Source organism: Mytilus edulis, chromosome 5, assembly GCF_963676685.1.
Source record: "Mytilus edulis chromosome 5, xbMytEdul2.2, whole genome shotgun sequence".
NCBI classification, from domain to species: domain Eukaryota; kingdom Metazoa; phylum Mollusca; class Bivalvia; order Mytilida; family Mytilidae; genus Mytilus; species Mytilus edulis.
The window spans coordinates 80,175,118-80,196,487 of record NC_092348.1 but is presented as its reverse complement, the minus strand read 5'-3'; the positions used below and the strand labels follow the sequence as shown (position 1 = coordinate 80,196,487).

Genomic DNA, 21,370 nt, shown 5'->3' with positions numbered 1-21,370 from the left:
TTCTAAATTCATTGGAGGTGTCACTTGTTTACGGTTTACATGTTGTTAAGCACTGAATTAATATTTTAATGTATTTCACTGTTAAGTGTCCTTGCGTTTGTTTGTACTATATGCCTTCGGCACGCGTAGTGTTATTATTGTAGTGATATTTTTAAGATTGCCAAGCTGGAGATTTGATTAAACGTTAAACCAGGTTTAAGCAACATTTTTTTTCTTTAAATGTCCAGTACTAAGCCAGGAATATTGCAGTTTTTAAAGTTCCGTCTAGTCTATGTATGGTTGATTTTGCTGTAGGTCTGTGTTTCTGTTGTTTTCCTCTTATAGTTGATGTTTGTAACCTGTATTTTCTGCCTTTATTTAGCCCACTTAGCCTAAATCGAACCTCCGGGTCAGCCATAATTGTAGTAAGGAAATTGATAAAAAGTGGCATTTCACATCCAACATTTTACGACAATACCATTTGAAAAATTAACAAGCTTATGAACTGTTCTTTCATCTTTTTTGTTTCTCTTCTCAGCTGAAAAACAAAATCACAAAAATACTGAACTCCGAGGAAAATTCTAAACGGAATGGTTCTTATCAAATGGCAAAATCAAATGATAAAACACATCAAACGAATGGACAACAACAGTCATATTCCTTGGTACAGGCATTTTCAAATGTAGAAAATGGTGGATTGAACCTGGTTTCATAGCGCTAAACCTCTCACTTGTATAAAAGTCGCATCACATTACATTATATTTACAACGATGTGTGAACAAAACAGACAAAATAGGTAAAATAGTCACAAGATGGGTATAGTAGTCATCATTATGTCACAAACAAATATTTAACAAAAAAGCAAAAAAAGTATCTATGAAAATTCCATACCGATTTGTTTTTTGTTATGTGTAAAAGACCATATCTTCGTGTATATCAGAAGCTTATATTCCATGAACTACGAGCATTTTTCGATACGAGAGTGTTTAGTGTTGTTTGTTTGTAGCTGTGTTTTATTCAGCGTTTATGTATAGACTATAGGAGACTTAACGACATCACTTTAAAAGATGAGTATCCCCTTCCAAAAATCAATGAAGCAATTGAATAGTAACCAGGAGGTACATGGCATACTACCCTCAACATACGGACAAGTGAAACTCGTCGAAGAAGACACACATTAGAATTTATTGTCGTGTGCAACAGTGAAGCAGACAAAATATAGGGCTGCCTGAGTTTATCACAAATAGATAATAAAATATGCAAAAAGTTATCAACTGTTGTAGCATCTAGTTTTCTTAATCCTAAGGAAGTAATGCATTGCAACAAGGAGTTGCTATTACTTTCAACCGATATTTAATAAGGCGCTTCAAATATTGACTTCACACTTACAAAATGTCACAATGAGGATGTATACAAAAATAAGAAGATCTGGTATGATTGCAAACGAGACAAATCCCAACATGACATAGAAGGTAAACAACTACGCGTCACCGGTTTTAACTATATGTTAATTTCATACGATCCCAGCTTCACACACTCAGTACGAAATCCCGTTTTCATCCACTGTGACAAACCCAATCGCGCTCTCTTAGATTTCATTGGATTCCCTTAGGTTTATTTTCTATAAAAGTTTACCTTGATTTTCAATTATTCTTACATGTCGATTATTGTCAGTTTTACACTAAAACCGTATCATTTTTAATTAAATGAATGACGTAATACATGTAACCGTCCCCCCAAATTTAAAGACGATATATGATAGTTGAACATCACAAACATGCTTGAAAAGCAACTGTTTTATAGGTACAGATGTTGTTCAATATAAGTAATTGGGTCATTTTTCTTGAATGTTTTAGGGTTGTGTATTTCGAATTTGGTCTATCTAGATTTGATGCTAAGTTTTTAATGATTTGTTTTTATATAATGAATGAAGTAGCATTTCTTGCAAATTTAAATAAAGTAAAAGACTGAGTATGCACACAGCTATTCTACAATCGAAGATGGCGGTATACAGTTAATCTAGATTTCAATTGATCTCTACTATAAAAGAAAGTTACAAATGTTTTTCTTCCCACATACAATAGTGTAATGGAACAAACAACCACAAAAGTCCAACTGTTTCTGTCAGAGAACTTTGACACAATCTAACTGTATGATTATCATTGTAATTAGTCTTTAGTCAGGTATTTTCTCGATCAAGCATATAGCCATAACCTGTATTTTAAACAGCATGCATTAAATATATGAGCTTCAATGTCATGAAGTTTCAACTGTATACCAGAAAAAGAACAAAAAGGTCAGGAGAATCATGGAAGGCAGACATGTTTACCTTGCAAAGATTCTATTAACCAAATATTACTCATATTAACTGAAGTAAGAGAATACTGTCTGAGAACAGAATGTCCATGCTCAAGCTTTGCAGGGAAAATAGGACGAACAGAAGGACGGACGGTCAAAGGTAACACTTAATGTTGCCTACTGTAATGTTAAATAATAGTGATATCTTCAAATCAAGGTCTCAGTATACGGCCCAATATGGCCTATAAAGCTCTTTCAATAATAAAAGCTTCATACAAATACTGTACATAGGCATTCATTGCTGCTGTCAGCATCTTCTTATTTCTCATTCTGTGACATTCCTCTTCCGGTTTGAAGCCGATGCCATAGGAAATTATATTGCTATAGCAAGCTATAGCAACGTCCTAATATTGGGCTTATTCCAAAGAATATTTTCATTGACATGCATTCATTTTATGCGTTTGTCATACAAATGAGTGGTTTAGCTAGCTGTAAAAACCAGGTTTAATGCACCATTTTCTACACAAGAAAATGTCTGTACCAAGTTATGAATATGACAGTTGTTTTCCATTGATGTGTTTGAGCTTCTGGTCTTAAAATTTGATATGGGACTTTCCATTTTGAATTTCCCCAAGAGTTGGATATTTGTATTATTTTACTTTTTACATTTACATAAATCATAGCTATCAACCTCCAAGATTCATACTTATTGTGCAAGTGTTGTCATTAGATTATTAGTAATATGAACAAAAGAAAAATGATTAGAAAAATACCAAATTATATTGTATTGAGAAATGAAACAAGTTTTAGGCAATATATTATTTGCTCATATTTTTAACTAGAACATTATATATTTATACACGATGTATTTTTTTCTACTACTCAAGCTAACTTAAAGAAAATAGTTTAGTCAAGTATGGAAAAATGCATGCCCACATCATTTTGTAGATTGAATGACTAAATATTTGCTTGACATGGGCAGGGATAGATCTAAATAATGTTCACCTCACTGTGCTATTTGAGTGATATAGAGGTGTGGCCTGGAATATACCTTAATATATAGCTGTGAGTGAGATAGAGGTTCGGCCTGGAATAAACCTTAATATAGCTGTGAGTGAGATAGAAATGAGGCCTGGAATATACCTAAATATAGCTGTGAGTGAGATAGAGGTGTGGCCTGGAATATACCTAAATATAGCTGCGAGTGAGATAGAGATGAGGCCTGGAATATACCTAAATATAGCTGTGAGTGAGATGGAAATGAGGACTGGAAATATCTAAATATAACTGTGAGTAAGATAGAGATCAGGCATTGAAAATACCTAAATATAGCTGTGAGTGAGATATAGATCAGGCCTTGAAAATACCCAAATACACCTGTGAGTGTGATATGGTCTGGAGTATACCTTAATATTCATTATATTTTTTTATTTGGGGTTAGGAGGAAAAGTGGACATATACTTTACTGTGTTGATATAACTAAGTACATGTGATAACAAAAATAACCTAAGAAATTATTAGGATCAAGGAATGAAATGAAATTTACAAACTAACACCATGTGAAAAGGATTCTGAGAAAGTTTTATAAAATGTAGGTACAATATTCAGGAGCAGTTGCAGATACAAAAGTTGGAAAGAAGGACATATAAATTTGCAATGTGTCCATGGGACACAGAAGATGCCCCCACTTGTATATATATAACGTTGCAAATATTTCTGCAATATTTTTATTTGTAAAGGGGCACAACTCTAGAAGGTAAAACACCACCAAAATTCAACTTGATCTGTGTTTTGTGGTAATAAGCATTGTGTATAAATTTCATAACAATTGGTTAATGCAAACTAAAGTTAGAGAACCGAAACAGATAGTTCAGCAATTTTTCCATATATAAAGGGACATACCTTTTAAACAGTATAAGTGACACCACCAAAATTCAAACTTGATCTTTGTTTTGTGGTAATAAGCATTGTATAAGTTTCATAACATTTGGTTGAATTAAACTAAAGTTAAAGAACAGAAAAACAATTTGTGATGTACAAACATATGTACAGACTGACAAGGGTAAAAACTCAATGCTCACTCTGCTCAGGCAGTGTCATACAAATGAATAGAGTTGCCCATCATCTCATATTGCCAACATCAGAAAGCTGACCGAGGTATTATAAATGATAAGGGTGTAACAAGTTTTAAGTTGGGACAAAAATACTTATATCTGGATACTAATTCTATTCCAAGACTGTCAGTCCAATAACATAGTTCTCTTCTCGAAATGTTCATATATTGCCACAAAAAATACACAGAATTTCATGATTTATGGTTTAATATTACAAGAATATTATTATTAAAATATACTTTACAAATTCTGATCCAAGTAACAACAGTATATAGTAAAACAATGGATTAAAACCAACAGGCTGGCTGCTTACATGTAAAACAACTTAAGTCAAATACATTAAAATGCTTAATACAGTGAAAATCAGTGAAATATTAGTTGACAGTACTTTATAAATTGGCAGGAATGAATGAAAGTTAAACAATATTGATCTACAATTCTAACTATAATTGCATTTTGTATGAATTGTTTCTCTGTCAATTATTAATGTTTAGAGCATTTGAATGAAAAGTAATTAAATGCATGCAGGAATTTGTGCCATAGCATATTATCAAACCTTTTTGTACTTTAATTTTTGATATGTTCAATACTTTTTACTGGGTCTACCAAGAAAACAATTACAATTTTAGATACACACATACATTTAACAATTGTAAAATTACCCTCTGTTGAGCAATTGTCATTAGTTTTAGGTGGATGGTTACAAGTGAAAACTCCTGGGACTCTTAAATGAAATACTTTTATGTTACAGTCGAATCATATTCGAAGATCATAATTTATTGTTGAAATACTCCAATGTATTTCTTAATATTTTCTAAACACTTGTGGTAAAGAAATATGATCAGATTATGTGAAATATGTTCTTGTTTATTAGGCCAAGGGTTTCCCTATTACCCTTTGTTGTCTCAAATGCTTACCATACAGTTTAACTGTCAATTTTCAACAAGTATTATGACAAAATTGCAGCCCCCCTCCTTATACTTAAGATAAAGAAAAATAGCATAACAAAAAAAACTACCTTCTTTTTTTGTAAAAACGTAAACCCAGGTACGTTTTAGCCTTATCAAAAGACAACAATTTTACATTTATTTATTTATATATATGTATGTATATATATTTTTGTATTTAAAATTCATATAATAATATTATAACATCTATTGCTGTAGATTTGTGCTTTAAAAATATGTATAAATGCCTTACACAAAATATGGTTTATTTCAACTAGGTAATAGATTTTATGTTTTATTTGGTTAATAAAATTAATTAACAGATTTTTTTCTCGGTTGAAAAAAGCCCAACAGATATTGCAGAGAATATAGAAGACAGAATTATATTGAAATGTGTCCTTAAAAGGTTCTTCAGAAACACAATACATTGAATCAAAGAAATAGGAAAATAATCTAAGTTTTCCCTTATTCTTCATGTATTAAAACTGGTTCTAACCAGTAGTATAAAGTTTTCCATAACATCGATGAGTACTACATGTACAATTTGATAAGATATCGCTTGTTTTCAGGGAGAAAGAATGTTTGAACTGGAAAATTTGGCAAAAAAATATGGAATGTAAGAAATAATGATAACAAGAATGTGTCCAAAGTACACGGATGCCCCACTCGCACTATCATTTTCCATGTTCAATGGACCGTGAAATTGGGTAAAAAATATAATTAGGCATCAAAAGTAGAAAGATAATATCATAGGGAACATGTGTACTAAGTTTCAAGTTGATTGGGCTTCAACTTCATCAAAAACTACCTTGACCAAAAACTTTAACCTGAAACTCGCACTTTCATTTTCTATGTTCAGTGAACCATGAAATTGGGGTCAAAAGTTTAATTTGGCTATAAAATTAGAAAGATCATATCATAAGGAACATGTGTACTAAGTTTCAAGTTGATTGGACTTCAACTTCATCAAAAACTACCTTGACCAAAAACTTTAACCTGAAGCGGGACAGACGGACGAACGGACGAACGAACAGACGAACGGACGCACAGACCAGAAAACATAATGCCCCTCTACTATCGTAGGTGGGGCATAAAAACTTACTGATAAATTTTAAGTATATACAGCACCTAGAAAGCATCAATAATATGTTTGCAAAATCATTCAAACGAAAAGAATGAAAGAGAAATAATTTCTAAAAAAGCCTTTCTAAATCTAGCTGTCTAAAAAATAAATCTAAACTAATTTTTACAATGACTAGATAAAGTTCTTTTTGTATTGCTGTTTTATCTATAAACATTATGACTTTTCAAAAAGATCAAAATAAACGAAACCAGTGATGTAGTATAGGTTGATCAATGTATACAGTTTGGACCTCAAAGAAATGCCAGATTTAAATAATTGAGGTAATTTGAGCTTACATTTTTTAGCATATTATTCGATTTCGACCATAAACAATTTTTTTACCTTGAGGTTTTCTTATTTTTCCAATTAAACAGTATCATAAACCATATACATGTATATATTTATTTATAAACTTATTGTAGAAAAATGGTGAAAAAAATTGAAAGAAAATCCTTATAGAAAGTTTTAAATTTTGTGTGAGAATAATGTATGCAATTTTTATAAAAGACTTTAGTTTTTAAACAAATAAATCAATTAATCAGTTAGAGAGAAATTGAGGCTTTTTTTCTTTTTCACAAATAACAACAAATCATGACTTTACAAGGTTGTGTAAATATATCTTAAATTGACAAAGTGATACAAAATGTTGCTATTGATTAGAATATATCATTAGCTTTATAGCTGTCCACTCAAAATAGGGATAATTTTTAGAGCATATTAATTTTAGACAATAAATAATAACATATATGGCTAGTTGTTCATATAAAATGATTTAAATACAAGTATAAAAAGACTTAAAATGGTAAAACATGCATAAGAATATATGTTGAATATATGTTACATTTGTTTTCACACATAAACAATGTATTGTACACAAAATAAAAACAAAATCATTTTAACCTGGAATGATTTTTAGATACAACTTTAATTATTAGATTCACAAAGGGGCTAAAATTTGATGAAATTTCAATTTGTACACAAGGTGAATAAAATATTTGTTAAATATCCTTTATATTGCATTGAAGCCTCTTCCTTGAAGTACGTCAGTTGTTTCAATTGGTCCTTAAGAATTTCAGAGGAGTTCATCTTTTCTGCCCTAGGTACATTTTATATGCAACATAAATTAAGAAAGACAACTCTGAGAATTATTTCATTCATGGATTTATGTGAAGAGGTAAACAGGAGTAGCAGAAACACACACACACACACAAGCAAAATCTTAAGCAAAACGGAATTATGGCAACTTTTACAGAAAATCATTCCAAGCCCAAACATTTTTTTCTTGATCATGCACCAAAATGTCCGTATTTAAATGGAGAGAAAAACAAAACATAAACATGCATGTACATTTATATATATTGAAATAAAAATTGCAATCACTGGAATGCCAAAGATATTTTTAATTAAATCCAACCAAATATTGTAGCAATGTTTCTGATTCATACAAACAGAGCAATGTATCACTTCATAGATACATTATACATGTAGGTTTCATCTTACACAATTTGAGTTACTTCCCTTTTGGTGCCATGTTGGAGGACTATTGTATATGTACTGTTCCATCATAAATCAGCCAAATTCAACTTGCTATACTGATTTCTGGATTTGAATAAAAGTTGACCAATTTTAACTTCTTTCAGCCTTGCTTGATTCATCACTACCACCTATTCTTGTATTGATCTCTTATCACAGTATGAGAGGAAAGGGAAATAACTCAATTTAAAATTATGTCATCCTGAAACATATCCTTACAGTCGGAAACCAGGTTGAAATAGAACAAAAGAATCGAAGCTCTTTGTTAGAGAAGGCGATAAATGCTTACTGTAATGTTTACTATAGTGACAAAAATTTTAAAAGTTAATAGAAACAAACAAAATTACAATTTTCTTCTCAATTATGAAGTGTTTTATTTTGAAAACACCATTTGCATAAGTTTTCAATTTATTTAGTACATAGTTAAGCAGAACAATTAGATATCAAGTCGACGACATGGGTATCTTTCAAGTTGGATGTAGAAAATGCATAACCTCCGATTTTAAATTTTTTTTTTACCACGGACGGAAAACATATAAATCTATTAGTTCAGTAATTTTCGTGTCTGCCCTTCCATTATGTGACTCAAGAAAAAATTCCAAAAATTGGGTAACAATTGTATCGAAAAGAGAAAATCGAGTGCACCTTTTTATGTTCGGGTGTGTTTGAGTTGAATATTTTGTCTTGATATCTTACAAAGCAAGAATATTTCATACATCGTCTCGCTTCAGATTCTATCATTTTTATATATCAAAGCTACAGGTTGACTTTATAACATAAAAAAATCACAGTACTAAAAGATGAAATATATGGGTCAAGTGAAATACCTATCTAATGAATCACAAAAACAGAGTAGGTGTGTTCGAATAGCTATTTTTTTACTGAAATTACTTGACGACAGTCTTTCAAGTTGGATGATGAAAATGCATATCTTCGAAAAATTATAATTTTTTGTGTGTGAAAACTAGGGTTTATAGTCTTCAACCACTAAAAAAATCTAGTCTGCCCTTCCAGGAAATATTTAATTAGAATTTTTTTAAATGTTTATGAATTTTCGAAAATTCCACCTGACAACCGATCAGACAATAGTTTTAAGTTAAATCAATGCAGACAAGATCATTAACTAATGCAAATTAGCTAGTTGATACATTTGTCTTTTAAAATACAACTGACATATAAGGATCGTAATGGTGCAATGTGGATAAATTTATCGGTTGCCGAGAGCAAAATTGGCAGCGCGTCATCCCTACAATGGCTTCCATTTATACGATTGTGAAAATGAACTGGCGTAATGGGGAGATAATTTTGATGAAGTAGAGTCCTGACTGCTAAATAATATGTTTTTAATCAAATATGTGACCATGAACATATATGTATATTTGTCCAGGTCATAATTCAGAGAGTTCACACTCAATTTACCTTCAAATTTCGAAATTTTATACATGTAATCTATAAGTCTATTTAATTTGCATAAATAGTTGAAGTGAAACTCACATTCCATTGCACAACAAAACGAACAGAAACACATATATTGTAACTTTGTGTAAATAAACGACAACAAAAAGGACTGTTCATCTTGGAGAAAAATCTCCACAAAGATGAGAAAAAGCAAAAAAGACAACAAAAAAATATGTAAATTATTCACAACTCATTGTAATACATTAAAATCAATTATTAAGGCAAGTGCTTTTCTTTTAAAAAAAATTATAATAACAAAATGGTCCATATACATTGTATAGTAAAAAATCACAACCTTTCAGCAGTTAAAATAATTTTCTCACCTCTTGAAAACTACAGAATACAGAAATGTAAAAAAAATATATATAAATCTTCACACACTGTTTGCCTGTATTATTACATTAGTTGTTTAAAATGTGTAATCTATGATAAAAGTTGTCTGAGCTATAGTTCTAATTCTATAAATATATTTACACAATTAAAAGTGTACATAATTTATTGTACAGGGCAAAAATGTCCATTCAAGTATAACTTGAACAAGTTGTATATATATAGCAAAATCACTGACCTTAAAGCATATCTTGCACAGAGCTTCATATTATTTTTCTCCAAAACACATCCCCCCAACATATTCCTACAAATCGGTTTCCCAAGATCTAAAAATACTTTCCCTACCATTATGTTTTAAGTGCCAAAAAATGGAAGGCTAAAGTTGATACAATCTTATTTTTGTAGAAAATTTCTAATGTGAAAGTGTGAATAAGTAGCCCTGCATGTATGCACTGTAACCATGTGTAAAAGATTACCAAAACTTGTACCTAAACATTCTACAATGTTAATTATAACTTCAAATTATGTAACAAAATTTATTCAACTATAAGAGTCTATAACTCTGGAAGTCCCTTTTATTGCATACCCATCAATCTCAATGAACTTGTACATGTGTAACACAATGTGTTACAGATCCAATTAGAAAAAACCATTGCACTTTCAGTGGTTACACAAACACATTCATTTTCAACAGCAGATGTGAATACATATTCAATCTAAAACTATCATATTTGGCCTTACTTCCTAGGCACTTAAAATGTTACATAAAAAGTTAACCTGTGAACAACTCAGTTACAGTCGCACTTGATTTTCTGAAACACCACAATGGCCACTGTAAACAAGATTACTGTAAGTACTGAAAATCAATTTTTTGTGTAAATTAAATAGGGTTGATAATGAAATTTACATGTATTAACACAGAAGGCTCCTACAGTTTTTGATTATTTTTTTTTAATTCTACAAACTTACAAACCTTATTTCCTTCTTACATGTCTAAATGGAACCATTTTAGAATCTATAATGAGTTTTGCAAACATGATAATTGGCGGATGAAAGTTATAATAAATTACAGATAATTCTGTAAAGGGAGGTAAATAAAGAAAAGATGTGGAGGGATCTAGCTGAGTATCACTTTTATTACGCATTATTATAATTAAAAATATCCTACATTCTATCATTGCATGTTTTATTTCTATTTCTTTTATTACAAATGCATGTAATTGAATGTTTTGCAGGAGGAAACTGGAGATACATCATGTGGGTCTCATTGGGGTCTAAGCATGACGCGGGATTGCCGATTTTTGGTAAGCGTGACACGGGAAAGTCAAATTATTGTGTCGTGAAAACGGGAAATGAGGTCTAGCGGGACCCGGGAAATGACAAAAAAATCAGAATTGCTTACGTACATAGTGTAAGCGGGATACGGGAATCTGACAAAACGGTAAGCGGGATCCGGGATTGGAACCCCCCAATGAGACCCCCCATCATGTCTAAAAGATTGATACCATGGGCAGTTTATTTTCTGACACAGGAAGTTATTAAAATAAAGGTTTTTTTCTTCTTAACCAAAATAAAGGAAATGACTAATCATGATTAAGCAAGTGATATATAGCATATAGGTGTTAGTGAACAAGTATTAAAATGTACATTTTCATAATCTACATAAACAAATTGTTAGGAAAATATTCAATGTGAAATATTAGAATAACAAATATACAGTAAATGCACTTTTTCATGACAATACATCAAAATGGATGCCAAACTATAACGTTACTACAGCACTATCTTTATCCTTCTCTGACTTATCGTCACTCTTTGGCAGCAGATCTTGAACCTCATCGTCATCTTCTTCATGTTCATTTATAATGTCACTATCATAAGATTTCTGGGAAGAATGTGCGGAACTCTGGGATATATTGGACATTTGGGAATGTCGCCCAACACCACCTCGTTGATTTGGGGCAAGAGTCAGTCTCTGATTTACCGGTTTCACAGTTATTATTAGGTTAGAACTATTTGCCACCATCATGTCCGTAACTTGGTCCAAAGTTTTTCCGGCTACATCTATGCCGTTTACTTCTAAGACTTCATCATTAACCGCTAACAATCCAGTGCTCTCAGCTAAACCTCCTGGGACTAAACGTGAAATAAATATAGCTGGCACTTTCTCTAAACCTTGTGGAGTTACTCGAACACTTGTTCCATCACGAATATAAAATCCTAATGGTTTATCAGAACCATTTTTCATCAGTTTGACACGACGATGTGTTTCTGGTACTATGTCCACATCTATTATGGCCGATACACGTCTAAAATCTTCAGGCATACTTATTTTGATACGAGGCTTGGGTGGTGTTTCATTGCTCAACATTTTGCTTATTGCACTTTTCTTCTTTTGTAGCGTGCCATATCCATTCACTTCAAACGCACATTCTTCTACAAATATATAAGTAAAATTGGTGTGAAAAATGGTAATACTATTTATGAATGTTGTCACACGAACTGATAAGCAAAAATCTCAAATGCTCATAAATTTTAACAAAGTGACATTTTCTGTTTATTTTTAGAGGTGCAATGCATAAAAGAAGTGGTATGAAAGATATGCACACTTTGATATGCTATTGTGCAGTCTTCAACAATGAGTTAAAAACAACATAACAATGAACTTATAAGCTACAATGTATCTGGTATTAACATCAATGTCAATAGTTCAAAATCTTAACACATGTATATCAAAGGACCTGTAGTAGCAAATTGTCTTTCATCCACATCAATCACTAGCCAGTCAACAATTAGCTTTCTACTTCAACTCTTTAAATTGGTTCAACTGTGATGATCTAAATTGTCTAGGACTGCCATTTTCTTTCAAGAACAATGACTATACTTCCACTAGCATAACCTGTTTACCAAGAAGTCAGGTTTTTCATTAAGAATTTTTTAAGGTGAGTCCAGAGACTTGCCATTTGTTGCCATGGCAAACCTAACAGCTAGTTAAAAACTAATGTTATTGCTTTATAATTCATCATTTTAGTCTCCCTGAATAACATGACAAAATAGAGCAAGAATGTGACATCAAAATCAAATTTGGATTATTTTAAAGTTTTTGCTCTAAAATGGTATATTTGTTCAGCTGATACAATATTTCACATCATGCACCTTGAAATTCATTTTTTTTATTTTTGGTGTTTTATGCCACTTTTAAGCCCCCCTTTTGGGCTGTTTCGTGGCGGCCAGTTTTTATTGGTGGAAGAAGCCAGAGTGTCCAGAGAAAACCGCTGACCTTCGATTATTATAGAAAAACTGACAAATCTAGTTAATTAAGATTGGAGTCAAGTGTACCTGAATGAGCGGGTTGACTGGCTACTGATTACAATAGTAACTAATTTGACCACTTGGCCACTGAGGCCCCTGCATCTTTAGAACCCTGATGAGTTAGTCTTTATTATAATTTGTTTTTGTTATATTTTTTTTTTTGTAAATAATTTTGTTTAACCTTGAAATCTTGATATCTTACTGATAACACATTATTATTAACAATATACAGGAAGATATATATATTTAAATCCACTCCAATGAAAAAAGTTGTATGAACTATAAATCTAGCTAAAAATAAGTTAAAAAAATTAAGGCAAATATTTTATCAGTAACAAGGAATTCTGTACTTCCTGGATAATACTAGACAAAGGTTCAAAATGTCACTTTCTTAAATCATTGCTAAATATAACCGTTACAAATGTAAATTTAAGAAAATAGAAAAAAAAAACATTAAAAAAAACCTAAGGAAGTGTATGTTGTACATCATGTATGTATAATTATATAACATGGGACAGAAAATACCTATTTAAATCTATGTTAGTTAGGTTTGTACATGTACATGTGTGATATCTATATTAGTCTGAGCGATGATTAACTTGTTAAATCCATGTGTAGTTTTTATCTCTCAAAACAAGCTAATTTTCTTGAATAAAGTTCTGATGCCTTAAAAACACATCCTTCCCACTGAATAAAATCAATTGATCTCTAATCAAAATATTTACACAATACATAACTTCAGAAAAGTAGTTTGAGGTTAATATTTGAGATTTTTTTTGTAGCATACTAACCTTTACGTTGCACCATAATACGTAGAAGGTGTTTGGCTGTTTGAAGGGCAAGGTTATAATTGTCATCATTGTTAATGGGAAGCAGATCACCATCTTTGTCCGAATATGTTATTACAAATGGGTCATTCTTCAAACGGTGCAGCTTTTCTACTTTTGTATATAAATCTTCAAATTTGCGCTGTTTTGACTTGTCAACTGAAAATCTTCTGAATTCTGCATCAAGCTGAAAATAAAAGTAGTAAATGTATACATTTCAGCATTAAAGATTAGTCTGACAGAAAATGGTTCAAACAACAATGGTGATCAGGGGTGGATTTAAGGGATCAGGGTGCCCCACCCCCTTATAAAACCCTTGTTCAAAATTGTGGATTTGCATCTGGTAATGTTTTGTTAGACAAGACTGCAAGAGGTGTACATAAAATTAAAGCCCAAATCATGTCATTTAAATTTGGACTTTTGTCACTAAACATATTAAATATATATATGTGTCTGATGTCAGGACTCAGAAGTAAGAAAATGTTATTGTTTTCACTTTTCATTGTTATTTGTTTTAAAAAAATTGGCCATGTTTGAATGTCTCTGCTAAATTTCTCCACAAATTTCTGAACTTATGCATGTAAATATAGAGGTTATCATATATTATATAGACACTAAACCACATGTTAACCTCTAGATGTCATTTTTGCTCTGTGTAATTTAGTTGCTGTCTCATTGATAAACACTACATATTCCTTTTATACATGAAATAGTATAGCTCTAAGGAGCTTTTGATGAAGAAAAAAAACCCAACCCAAACACCATGTACAAAATGTAGCATGTTGAATTTAAATGTGTAGCAGCAGATAGTTTTATAAACATATTCCTGATCAGCAACTGACATACAGCTTATAAGTTATGTCATTTTGTTAACTAGGATATCTCTGATTAACTTTAAGAGGGTGTCCATGGAAAAACCAGGCAGTGGATGGCACATGACATATTTTGTTTTCAAAATGTTTTCATCTATTTCATATCACAAATTAATTTTTTCTCCAAGTTAAATTTTGTTTTTTATTTACTGGAAGAAAGAAAAAATACATAGAAAGTACTGAAAATTCATTGAAAAGGGGAGATAACTCTTCATTTTGTACCAAATTTTGTTGCATTGTTAGTGAACTTTAAAATCATTTTCTGAGCCATCCACTGTTGATTCAAAAATATCTTTGACATATATATCCTTTGTATGACATAAACATTGCATTGGAACCAAAAATTCAGTGGGAAAAAAATTATGTTGTGCCACCCACATCATAAGATTTGCCTGATATTTACTTGGACAGCCTCTTTCAAAAACAACTCAACAGTCCAACAAACTATATATTATCCAAAACATTTACATTTCCATTACAAAAAGTGTTAGATTAGACATTAATGTTAACAAGCAGCTGCAACTGAATCAAAGCCTTAAAGGTTGTAAAAGCAATTGCTGCCATGTTAATGTTTTGGGAACTTTTATTTTTCATCCACATACAGTTGTATATATAATAATTAAACCTGACAGGAGTGTTGTCTAGTGAGAAGTAAGAAGGTTTTATATCAATAAAAGACTTTAGAAGAGAGTCATTTTTAATATGTTTTATATTTCACAATTTACAACACGTTTACCAGGCTAAAGTTCCAGTCAAATATCCATGTGCTGAAACATATAACTCAAAAAGAAATCATCATGAATTATCCCCTGGTACTGTTTGTAACTGGGCAGTAATTTCCGTTATTGGTCTAATTTTAACAATTTTCATAATTAATTTAAATTTACCCATTCAGTTAAAACATTTCAACTTTCCAAATGTAAATGTTGAAAAACAGGAAAGAAATAAAACATCTTACAAGACATAAACATGGATAAATTCTTAGTTTTTAATTAGGTCTTTCCACCTTTCCGTGGAAAGACCTAGCCTATTGATTTTGTTCTGTCAGATTATTATTTTTTTTTTTTTCTTCCGCCTAAATTTTTTCTTGCGTATTGTTGATGTTTCAAAAGATGTCGCTTAGATATTTGGAATATGATATCGTATAGTTTATACGCTTTAAAAATTTTCAACCGCGTAACAAAATACTTTACGTTGTAAGAGTTATCTCCCCAAACACTGTTTTTCTTGTGGCCACTACTCCTTCGCAACCGTAAAAGATTACGACAAATTTATTTTACCAAATTGCTCGTTACATCTTCAGGATTAGTAGTTTAGTTTCGACCGAAGCTATCCGGAGACTCCATATGACAGTTATTCCCCCTCATGTATTTGATATAAGTGAAATGCATTTCTAACTGGTAAACCATAAGTAATAGAGACCTAGGGTCTTTTGATTTGAGATCCTTGGTCCAAAAAAATAAAATAAGGTCAAGGTCAAAGGTCAAGGTCATATTCTAAATTTTTATTTTGGCTTATTTTTACTTATTTTCAAAACCTTACAACATATCAACATCTTATTTTCACTAAATTGTTAGTTACGACATGCCGTTACTTATAAATTTTGGTTGACAGAGTGCGTAAACAATAAATAGGAGTTTTCGCCCATCTTATATTTAGAATTATGAGTAAAGTGATATAACTCATTAACCATATATAATAAAGACCTAGGGTCTTTTGATTTGAGATCCTTGGTTTATGACCTTGAAATTGAGATCAAGGTCATAGGTAATTTGCACATTCTAGATTTGGCCTTTGCTTTAAATTCATATTTATACATTATAAAGCCATAGGAACTGACATTTTAGATTGATTTTTAATATTTTGATAATAAAATAGATCTTAACTTGTGGAAAGACCTTCAATTGTTCTTTGAACAATTGGTTTTTAATTCTAAATATTTTTCTTTTTTAAAACAATTTTTTATAGAAAAACAAGTACCAAGCTTCCCTTTTTCAGAGTTAATTGTTTGATACTTCAGTTTATTCCAAAATGATTTAAACTTTTACATAGTTTATTTTTAACATACTGACATAAAGAACCAATTGATTGGTCAAAATTTGGTATTTCAATCTCTCTCTGAATATAATCTACATGTATACTAGAATACCATGTATTTACATTAGAACTATGTAACTGTTTACAACATATAATTGCATCAAATAATAATCCTTCTGTCAAACGTTCCAGTCTATGACAATATTTTACAATTGATAAAATTATAGTAAAATACATAGGAAATCTATGGTATATTGGTATGTGTATATGTAATATGAAATTTGTTTACAAAATATCAGTGTTGTTTGTTTACATATTCATCCCAACAAAGAAAATATTCATGTACATCATACACGTCATATGCACAGATCTAGAGGAACCCAAAAAATCTGTAAAGTTTAGGTAGTAAGTATACAGTGCAACATTATCATATTGAGTTTAAAGAAGACTTATCAATGATGCTCCAATAAGAAAAGTTTAAAGAGGGTAGGAATGTCCTGTCCCTTCAGGCATCAAACAGTAATTTTTAGCTTGTTTCATTAAAATATTTTCATTGTGATTTGTTCCAGGTGTCAACTAATTATTGTTACCTTTAATTTGGAAAGAAAACAAAAAAATAAGGTGATTTGTCAAAATCAGCTAAAATTTGTTTATAATCTTGAAGAAAGTATAAAAAAGAAGATGTGGTATGATTGCCGATGATTCACTATTCACAAGAGACCAAATGACACAATTAACAGCTATAGATCACCATACATCCTTCAACAATGAGCCAAGCCCATACCGCATAATCAGTGTAAATTTTATGTATAGTCAAATACATGCACCAAAAATTACCCATAACCATGTTAACATCATTTTGCAAGATTTTCTACCATCTTTCATCTTGAACTTACCCCCATTATGGCCCTCTTTTTTTTTTTAAAGAAGATAATTAAATCAAAACAAGATCTTGAAGCATTGTTTTAAAACTATTAAAAAGTTTCTAGACTGAAAATACCATACAGATACATATGCAGCGCCCTACAACTTGCTCAAAATAGTCATAAAAAAATGCAAAAATTAGCACTTGTTTGCTAAATTTTATTTACTCTAAAAAAAAAAATACTAAAAATAAATATAATGCTTCTATACAGATACTTGTGCAGCGCCCTGCAACTTGCTCAAAATAGTCATAAAAAAAATGCAAAAATTAGCACTTTGCTAAATTTTATTTACTCTAAAAAAAAAAAAATACTGAAAATTAATATAATGCTTCTTTACTATTATAAACAGTATCAATGAGATCTTTCAACACTAAGTCCCATTTTTTCTATGCTATGTGCAATCCCCCCACCCCTACCATTATCTTTTATTTTGATGAAATAGTTGTTAATACATAAAATTTGTCAGGATAAGAAAATATGTAAATAATGACTCATTGTGTGACATGTGTATTCAAGCATGCAAATTTCGCAAATGACCTGTCATAAAAGGGTGTATTTTTAGAAAATTTTAGTGTTAAAATTTTCCTATTCTCCATTCCCTATAAATGTAAAATAGAACTGCAAATGTTCGGCAAGAAATAACCCGAAATCGTCATAACGCTTTTTTGGTCGAAGTAATAAAATTGTTACCTGGATGAAGCTGTTGAACAGGTGTGACCCAGGTCATAACGAAATACCCAAAACTAAAAGTTACCTTGGATTTGACTTCTAACAAACTGTATCCTTGATGCAAAAAAGTCTTCGATGAACGTGACATGATGAAAATACAGCCCAAAGGGCTTTTTAATACTTTTTATTTTCTATTTCCACACCGTTGGTGTTATGTTGTTTATGAATGAACATTTACCTCTGACGTCACAAATTGTGTAGTATAATCTCGAAACAAAACGACAGGTGCGTGTTTTAGACAGTAGCTTTTACATTAACAATATGCAGTGGGTTTTTTTCTGCAAACTGCAAAGTCTATGTATTTTTCATTGTTTGTTTGACTTATTTATAGAAATATTCAAGTATGTTTAATCACAATACAACATGTACAAGCATTTCTGAAGTACACCAAGGCGGGAACCTTTGAAATAATAAAAGATTCATATAATAAGTTATGAGTCTTTTGTAGACGAAACGCGCGTCTTGCGCATGTATTTACAAAATTTAGTCCTGGTATCTATGATGAGTTAATTAACTATGTACAACTTGAATCGGCCGTTGAAATAATTAGAGACAGACCTGTCATGCAGTATATATAAGAATGATAAAATGATATAAAAATGAGACATATTACTAGTATAAATACAATTTTATAATATCTCTGTTTTAAAATGTAGAGAAAACTGACAATCGGACACAGGCACTTGTTTTCTATCCATGGCAAGATCTAGACTACTATCGATATATAGGGATAGTAGATCTTGCCATGGATAGAAAAGGGATAGTAAATCTTGCCATGGATAGAAAAGGGATAGTAAATCTTGCCATGGATAGAAAAGGGATAGTAGATCTTGCCATGGATAGAGAGCAAGTATATAGGCATCGTAGATCTTGCCATGGATAGAAAACAAGTGCCTGTGGGTATGGGCTTTATTTATTGTTGAAAGTCGTAAGATGACATATATAGTTGACATAGTTGTTATTTTCAGTTTTTCATTTTGTCTCTTGTGAAGTTTTGTCAGGCTTATTTACAATGCTTGATCATCTGTTCATTTTTAGGTCGGTAGTAAGAGCTATTTCAAGCTCATATTTATTGTTGACTGTACCAGAGACATATATACACATGTGTATATATGTCTCTGACTGTACATATGTGCCGATTCTAAATGAAATTTATTCATTGACTTTCCATATTAAAATAATAAAACAAAGTCATCGATGAAGCTATGATAATACAAGATCACAAAAATATTTTGATACAGTTGATCTGACATTCTATATTTATGGCAGACGATTACAGAACTAGAGAAGATGGCTGGATAACAAACATGCTTACAAAATTAGAGCTACAGGAATTACAACTGAAACGCACAAGCCAAACACTTATATTTTTGTACAAGGTGGTTGAGGTGCTGGTTCCTGCTATTGATCCAGACGACTTCCTCAAATTAGGAAGACCAAGAAGAACCATCACATGCAGCTAAAAAGTTTAACAATTATCAAGCAAATAACTTAGTTGAAAAACAAGTGAGAAACAATACTAGGTGTTTTGACATTCCTACCAGTAAAACACCGCAACATTCAAATTCATCCTTCAGTGTGTCCACAACAATAAATTGGAACCACCTAGAAGACACTATTGTGCGCGCAACAAGTGTAGAGAGCTTTAAAGCTGCCTTCGCGAAACGTCAGTAAATCGACGGCGCCCAAACTAATTAAAATATTGATCTCTGATTTCGGTATCATGACTACATCATGTACATATACCCAATCTAATTAAAATATTGATCTCTGATTTCGTTATACTGCATATATAACGAAATCAGAGATCAATATGATCTTAATAAAATTGGACGGCGCCTTCCCTCCCGTTGTATTTTAAAAGCCAGATTTGGTAACTATACGACATATCCACGACAGATACAGATACAGATATGACTAGAAAAGTTAGAAAGTAATGTTTATGTCGTTTTAATATAATCGTTAAAAAAATATCCCCACATTTGGACAAAATTGGGTAGATACTTTGTTCTGTTCAAACCGAAAATTTGCAAAAGTTGGGATTTTTCACGTGGCAATGTTCAGTCAAAGTAGGCCGCTGCAATTACCATCCAAGACAATTCCAGCTCATGCATGCACTGTAATTGTGTAAAATAATAAGGAAACATTGGTCATGACTCAATAATATCTTACAAAAAGTGAACACAACACTTTTAAAAAGTTCCTTTGTAGGCCGAGGCATAGTCGAAATCGATCAAAAATTAAACTCTAGTAAAATATTATACACTATATAGCGGTTTTAGTTCTATGACATTTTGATACCGCATGCCCAGTATGTAAAAAGTAAGTTATATTTAGTAATTTTAAATAATGAATTATTATAGATATGAAAACAGAACTTCCTTAGATTTTAAATAATGTATTAAATAGTTTCTTTTTAAAAATGTAAATGTTTAAATTATGCTATTGGAGGAATACTAACATGGTCTAGACTTTGATTGTAAATTACTTTTAATATATATATTAAGTTAGTATAAAACCTGTCAAAGTCATCAAGATTCATTGTTTGGCTTTTGTACTGGAAGGTAATTAGTAAAAAAAAAAAAAAAGGATTTTTATTTAAAGAACAACTTGAATACACCAAATTATCTTACAGCCGTTTTACATGTGTTCCGCGTGCTCTGCCGTGTTGATTGTTTATCAATGTCACGTTTTGGTATCAAACTCGAAAGTTATTAAGCTTGCTATCAACAATTACTGTTTAACATAATCATTTGTTGAGATATAGATTCGTCAGTAATAAATGTAAAAAAAAACGTATACTCATGCATTGGTTCAATAATTTCAATAGCATAGTAATTTTAACTGAAAGAAAATCGTTTAATATGCGTAAATCTTTATTCTCG

General features: G+C 31.2%; 1 protein-coding gene across 2 annotated transcripts; it reads right to left on the bottom strand.

The window, feature by feature from the left end:
* Positions 1–9,320: 9,320 nt before the first annotated feature.
* LOC139525502 (partitioning defective 6 homolog beta-like) lies at positions 9,321–18,695 on the bottom strand. 2 transcript variants are annotated; one of them, XR_011664907.1, is made up of 4 exons: positions 18,511–18,684; positions 13,886–14,108; positions 11,271–12,218; positions 9,618–11,039 (listed from the first exon to the last, which is right to left on the bottom strand). XR_011664907.1 is itself a non-coding variant. In XM_071320886.1 (3 exons), exons 1-3 carry the CDS (start codon positions 18,571–18,573, stop codon positions 11,545–11,547), a joined length of 960 nt encoding a protein of 319 aa, XP_071176987.1. In that variant the 5' UTR covers positions 18,574–18,695; the 3' UTR covers positions 9,321–11,544. The 2 variants fall into 2 exon arrangements, 1 of the variants encoding a protein (XP_071176987.1); XM_071320886.1 differs by having other exon boundaries at positions 9,321–12,218; positions 18,511–18,695.
* Positions 18,696–21,370: the final 2,675 nt, after the last annotated feature.